At 33.3% G+C, this 7,500-nt stretch overlaps 1 protein-coding gene across 2 annotated transcripts in view; it reads left to right on the top strand.

The window, feature by feature from the left end:
* The window catches only part of LOC137634648 (homeotic protein distal-less-like), a 167,611-nt gene that overhangs the window by 23,519 nt on the left and 136,592 nt on the right, over nucleotides 1-7,500 (top strand). The window contains exon 2 of one of the 2 annotated variants that reach the window (XM_068367123.1): nucleotides 6,541-6,573. The exons of the other annotated variant lie outside the window; for it this stretch is intronic. Coding sequence (XP_068223224.1) covers nucleotides 6,541-6,573 — 33 coding nt within the window. The remainder of the gene's footprint in view (nucleotides 1-6,540; nucleotides 6,574-7,500) is intronic. 2 annotated transcript variants of the gene reach the window in all.

Genomic DNA, 7,500 nt, shown 5'->3' with positions numbered 1-7,500 from the left:
TTGTTGTTGTTGTTGTTGTGGTTGTTGTTGTTGTTGTTTTTCAGTGGCTTAAATCCTTAACATACGTTAGTGAAACTAAGCAAACTTTGTGAGTTTTGCAATACAAGCTGGGACTGGGCTTGAATATGTCACATTCTTCTGCCTTTTCAATGTGTGTGTGTGTGTGTATATATATATATATATATATATATATATATATATATATATATATATATATATATATATATATATATATATATATATATATATATATATATATATACACACACACACTCACATGACAAGTATAACATTTTTGCGTCTCATTCGTATCGTAAACTCGTCAATATCTAAGACATATAGCTTCTAACCAAGCTAAACAAGCGATTATGAAAAGGAAACGAAAATACCATAGAATCATGAATGCTGCAGAAATGATACCCTCCAGCATTTCTGTCTGAGACATTTTGCCTTAAAAGTAAAAACAATTCATTTGTTTTTCTATCACTTTGCCGAGAGGTTAGTCATGTTAATGATCTAGTTATGGGTGATTTGAATATCAAATTGGTTTAACAGCTAAAATAAACGAGACAACATTTTGATTGAATAAAATGAACAGTATGAGCGAGGAGATATGAAAATTGCCCTTGGCAATGCTAATGTTTTCTTCTTATGTTTGTTATTATAAAATGTTTTTCTTTTATTTCTATTACTATTATTATCATTTGCATCCCTGGCTGAGGAAAAATTTTGAAATAAGGACTGTTTACACAATACAGGAAAAAAATCCCAGAATAGAAAACAACAACCTTATAAAATAACTAATAGTGTATAATTAAAACAGATTTTAGCGTAAAACCCAAAATGGAGAAAGCAAGGTATGTCTCAAAGCTAAATACTGGAACTCCATGATAAGAAACAGATCCTACCTCGTAGTTATAAGAAATAAATGGCAAACTGAATGGAGGTAGTATAATGTTATTGTCATAGCTGTTCCCACTTTCAATAAGAGACTGTGAACTTGATGTTTTTCATTCCTAAAGGAATATCCCAACACCGACATCTCTGACAAATAGTGACAGATTCTGGAAGATAAGTAATCTAAGATGATTAAAGTCAGATTAAAGTACCAAAGTTATCGCAGTTAATCACTTTTTAAACTTCTCTAGTTTGATCGTTACATGCATAAGTGATATTTCAAATATTTCCCAAGGTTTTTAAGCTAAAGGAATATTATCCTGATGAAAAGTACAAGATCGGCCAGTTTCGAATGTTCCTTCTTCACTACGGGCTGCAAGTGAGCAAGAGCCCGTGCCCGCCTTGCCAAAATTTCGTCCAGGTTTGACCAAATAAAAACTTTAATGAATTAAATATATCGCTTAAAATGGTGTGACTTGCTAATGTCTAATCAGCTCTGAAAAAATACAGCTTATACTAGTTTAAGATACCATGTTCACGAGTTTTTCGTTTGATCCAATAACGATTTCGATGAATAAATACAAATCATCGTTTTGCTTACCAATTCTAAACATTCTATTGCTAAAATGTAATTTGATTCACCCTACCGTTTTAATTAATAATTATTGTGCGATAGGTAATGGCGCGCTTGGAACAGGGAGTAGGTCCACTTAGCGACTCAGCAGCCATTCCCTGGCCCGTCCTGGTCCAAGCCTAGGTAGAGTAGGATCTTGGGAAGTCATCCCACCTATGTATGATCAGTCTCTATGACACTGTGTGACAGTGCAATGCACTATTCTCTTGTCTAGACAAACAATTTTGGGGTTGTGATGGCCGATGCAGTAACAATCCCTGACTGGTGAACGCCAGACTGGGGTTCGAGTCCCGCTCAAACTTGTTAGTTCCTTTGGTCGCTCCAACCTTACCATCCTTGTCAGCAATGGATGGGGGGGGGAGCTTATAGGTCTATCTGCTTAGTCATCAACAGCCATTGCCAGGCCCTCCTTGGTCCATTGGGTGGAGAGGGGGCTTGGGCGCTGATCATATATATACAATCAGTCTCTAGGGCATTGTCCTACTCGATAGGGCAATGGCACTGTCCCTTACCTCTGCCATTCATAAGCGGCCTTTAAACCTTTAAACAGGAATTTGTAAGCACGTATCTTTCTAAGAAAACCGTTATCTTAAGACAAAGATCTTGTTGCTGATATCCGAGACCTTTCTGAAAGCTACTAACGAGCGGGAACGTTAATCAATTCGTCACTTTGAGATTTCATGAACGCAAACTGTCCGAGTGATTGACGGAACGTCACTCCGAGCGATTGATTGGATGAATTTTGTAGGAAATAGAGAAAAAAAAATTCAATACTTGTCTGCTTTGCATTGCAAAGATAATTTTAATGAGGTTTTAAATAATCCATGGTACTGCTCAAAGATAAGATGACGAATACATTTAGGCACGTATAAGCGACACTTAGAGAGTTCAAGTATCTTGCCCCTTCCTCTGGACCCCACCATTTTCTTTTTAAATCTATATTCGATAAGATATTGCAAACAATGATACTTTGTCGTTTTTTCCAAATGGTTGGTCTTTCCTCATCTTTTTTGTTCATCTTTGATCTTTATTTCCAACCTATCGCTACTATTTTTCTTTGTATATATTCGTGTTTATATGTCATTCTTATTATTTTAGCCTTTTTCTTTAGTGTTCTATTATTTACTTCTCCGATTCTTTTACCATACTAGGTTGTATCCCCTAATAGAAGCCTAGTGATTGCGGATAGGCTTATAACAACAACAACAACAGCAACAACAACAACAACAACAACCGAGTAAATGTATCCTATTTGCTAGTCTAATTACTGGACAGCGTGGCAGATCGTGTAGGTCACAAATGTCAAATTTTCAATGCTTTTGGGAAACGTTCTAGTTATCTTGGAAGCATTTAGAATCCTTACACCCAAAAACTAAGAATATCTATATCCTCTTCAACCCACCAGCCTTATAATTAAATTACATCAGTAAAATTTCAAATCCCTTTTGGCAAGTTGAAAATATTTGGCAACAATTTTGTATAATTTTCTTAAGGCAAAAGAATTCATGTAACAATTTCGTACTATTTCCTTAAGCTAAAATTATTCTGCAACAACTTCGTCCCCCCTTGCTTAAGCTAAAACAATGTTGCAACGATTTCATAAATTTTCCTTAAGGCTACTAACTGTAACGGATAAATTTTGGACATATTTGCTATAGACTACAATCTCCAACTCATCTGCAATAAATTGAAATTCTTCTGCAAAATTCGAAAACCGAAACTCGAATACATGTTGTTTGGGAACATGTTAGGATGTCATCGATTAAGATGTATGGTTGTCTTCAGGCATAAAACACCAGAATCAATTTTCAAAGTATAACTTATTGCGATGTCCGGAAGGTCTGTTTAATATAAACAGTAATATCAGCAAGATTCGTTCAGCACATATTACGATTTGCTTCCACTTCACAGAACCTACAACAACATAAAATAATAACAGGAAGCTTTGTACATGTTTGTTCATTATAAAAACAGAATATGTATAAATGAATACACGTCTGAGTGTGTATGCGTCTATATACACTATAATATGACACAGTTATGCATTTAGTATACGGTGATCCATATACAAGCACAAATAAATGTAAATTTGTGATTAGCTACAGTATAATATCAGAAAAATATCAGCATAATCAACAACAGCTATTTTCTGGAAATTCTATTCCATCTCTCGTCCAGTATTAACTATCCACTCAATACATAATACTTTGAAGCAAGGATCTCTGGCCACTCCAAGCTTCCAGTAAGAAGCCGTAACAATATCTTCACAACAATTACTCTCGTGTAAATCTTCCATGTCATTACATGGCTCCATTTCACATTCAAGCTCGCATTGCTTTCACAATAGAGCCTCGAAATCTCGCAGATTTTCTATCTTGCATTTTCCATGAACTGACTTTTCATAACCACCTTTTAATATTGTAGTTGTTCTTCGATCAATTCGTCTGAAAGCCTTCTGATTACTCAGATTTGGCACAAGGGAAGAGGTCACCAGACAAGGGAGGAGGTTACCAAACCAGATCTTCATCCCTGGAATAGACAACTTCACTCTAACCCCTCCAGCAGCCCCCTTAGGAACTTCAAATTTATCGAGACTCAAACCTTCGACCTCTGACTTGAAATCCACCATAATTTCGACACAGGAAAAGGAAAAGAGGATTGCATACATGTCTATCTATTTATCTATCTATCTATCTATCTATATAAGCAAACAACCTTAAATAGAATTAAATTATCACAACCAGTTTCCCATTTTATATTTTCAAAAGATCTTCACGAGGAAGAGATACTAAGTAATGCAATATTATATTCTACACGCTAAGGTATGAGTATGAAAAGCTTTCATCAATTTTTGAAAAAAAAAAAAAAAAAAAAGGAACATGAGAACACTTGTGTTGTACCAGTGACTCGGATCTTATCAAGGACACATGTCAATTTTATAATAAGAGACGAGTTCTCTTGTTGGGGGTACGCTCATGCACAGTATTCTACCTTACTTCGCTTCCTTTTGTTTTTTAAGTTTTATCATTTATATACGAAATATCTCTATTAATGTTGTTACTCTTCTTGAAATATTTTATTTAAATGGTTAATTACTTCTTTTGAAAATTATTTACTTGTTTCTTTTCCTCACTGGGCTATTTTTCCCTGTTGGAGCCCTTTGGCTTATAGCACCCTACTTTTCCAACTCGGTTGTAGCTTAGCTCACAATAATAATAATAATAATAATAATAATAATAATAATAATAATAATAATAATAATAATAATAATAATGTTATGATTGTTCAAGTCTTCATCCACCCATCAACGTCTGGTTCTCAAAATCTGAAAGTTTTAATTTGTCTTCAAAATGAACTGCATCCAGATTAGCCACTCCAAAACTGATATTCGTATTGTAACTAAATCTCTTTTGAATCTGGATTCAATAATGTTCCTTTTAATGGTAGACTATTATCGTACATTAATTAATAACACTACTGTTTTCCTTAACATGATAAAAAAGCGTATTGTTATCCATTACATATATCATAATTTTTTTAATTTTTATTTATTTTTCCAGTAATTTTCCAAAATGACCAATATAAAAATACTCGAAAGAATTAGATGGGATTTGATGAAATCCATTCTTTAGCAGCATGAGCAATTTGTAATTTGTAAATTTGTCATTTAATTGTTTTCCTTGCATGGAACTTTAACTGCCAAATTACTATTTTCTAATGGGGCATTGAATAAATCTTTTACACTCCATGTAAATCTAGTGACACTCTTCTGATTGGGATGACTCAAAAGATTTTAGGGAATGATAATAGAGGATCATAAAAGTTCATGATATAGGACAGGATAACAGTTCAATTTTTTTTTTCATACTTGGGAAATTTATTGTTACTTTAATAAAATCATGAAAAGAATATTATTGAATCTAGCTTCATAGAATAACACCTCATTAAGAATAGGAATGTCACACGAAATGTATAAATAGGATACCACTCACTCAAATGAATTTTAGCAAATCTCATGTAAATTTACCTAGGCTCTCGAGGCCATTGACCCAAAAAATATCTGTACATGCAACAGAGAGCGATGAACTATACAGAGAAGAGGAGGGAAAATCGAGATTAATGTAATTTCATTGAATTTCTGTATCCTGTCGTCAAAAAGATCATCCTCATAAACGCAGTCTAGTTAAATGTGGAAACGAATTCATCATATAGAAAGATTTTGCTGCAAACAACAAGTGGTGTGTTTATAACTTCCTAAAATAAGAAAACAATACGCATACAAGGATTATGCATCCCACAAAGCAGAGGGCAGTGTTTTGAGAGAGAAAAAAAAAAAAAAAAAAAAAAAACACCACTGGCGTTTTCATCTAAAGGGATACTTTAGAGTGCAAAGAATCCAGTGATGTTAAGTCAGCCTTTCATCTGGTGGATTCCAGTACTTTTCAAGGTTTAAAGGCCACTCATGAATGGCAGAGACAAGGGACAGTGACAATACCCTAGAGATTGACTATATATACATATCATCAGCGCCCAAGCCCCCTCTCCACCCAAGCTAGGACCAGGGAGGGCTAGGTAATGGCTGTTGATGACTCGGCAGGTAAACCTATAGGCTTCCCCAAAACCCCCATCCTTAACTCACAAGGTTGGTGAGGTTGCAGATACTAAAGGAACTAATGAGTTTGAGCAGGACTGGAACCCCAGTCCTGCAGACACTGGCCAGAGACGTTACCTATAGGGATGTATTTTCCGTATGCTTATACTTGTACGTTAAGGGTCGTAATTCCTATACTATTTCATTGCTTCGTAAAACCTATGTCTTGAATTTAATAGCCACTGGCCCTATTCTATATTTGTTTATAATAATGTTATTCTCATATAATTTCTACATAATGAAACATACTGAAAAATATATTTCCTTTTCTGCATTTCTGATTGAGGAATTTCTATCAGAGGAAATACCAGGTTATTCTTATGCTTAAAAATGTTCTTGACTCCTGATTCTTTTTCAGATGGAACAGCAGTTTTCAGCTACCATGCTTCAGGTAGCGATTTTGATCTTGTTTTGTCACTTTTGTTCAATTTGAAAACAAAAATTGCAAAAATTTTGTTCACTTTGAAAGCATAAATCGCAATCATTTTTTACACTTTGAAAGCAAAATTGGAAAAATTTTGTTCACTTTGAAAGCATACTTTGCAATAATTTTGTTCACTTTAAAGCATAACTTGCAATAATTTTGTTCACTTTGAAAGCAAAAATTGCAAAGATTTTGTTCACTTTGAAAGCAAAAATTTGCAAAAAATTTTGCTCACTTTGAAAGTCACTTTGAAAGCATACATTGCAATAATTTTATTCACTTTAAAGCATAAATTGCAATAATTTTGTTCACTTTGAAATAAAAAATTTCAATAATTTTGTTCACTTTAAAGCATTCATTGCAATAATTCTGTTCACTTTAAAGCATAAATTGCAATAATTTTGTCTACTTTGAAAGCAAAAATTGCAATAATTTTGTTCACTTTAAAAGCAAAAATTAGAATAATTTTGTTCACTTTGAAAGCAAAAATTGCAATAATTTTGTTCACTTTGAAAGCAAAAATTGCAATAATTTTGTTATTTCCTAACTCCTTAAGTAAATATTAATCCACATAGTTTGGTAGTGAAGAGAAAATTTATTTACTAAGAATGATTATTGTATTAGATATTTTTTTTGTATTCTTAATGGTTTTATTGTGTAAATGTGTCTTCAAAACATGTTCACAATGTTTAATTAAATGTGTCTTCATAATGTGTTCATAATGTTCAAAAAATATTCTGTTCTTCAATAATCAAATAATGGTTTTATTGTGTAAATGTGTTTCAAAACATGTTCACAATGTTCAAATAAATGTCTTCAAAACATGTTCATAATGTTCAAGATATATTCTGTTGTTCAATAATCAATTAACGTTAGATATACTTTCTTCCTTTC

The sequence above is a fragment of the Palaemon carinicauda genome, chromosome 45 (assembly GCF_036898095.1).
Source record: "Palaemon carinicauda isolate YSFRI2023 chromosome 45, ASM3689809v2, whole genome shotgun sequence".
In the NCBI taxonomy this organism is placed as follows: domain Eukaryota; kingdom Metazoa; phylum Arthropoda; class Malacostraca; order Decapoda; family Palaemonidae; genus Palaemon; species Palaemon carinicauda.
Note: the sequence above shows the minus strand (reverse complement) of the source record. Positions and strands in the feature narration are given on the sequence as shown.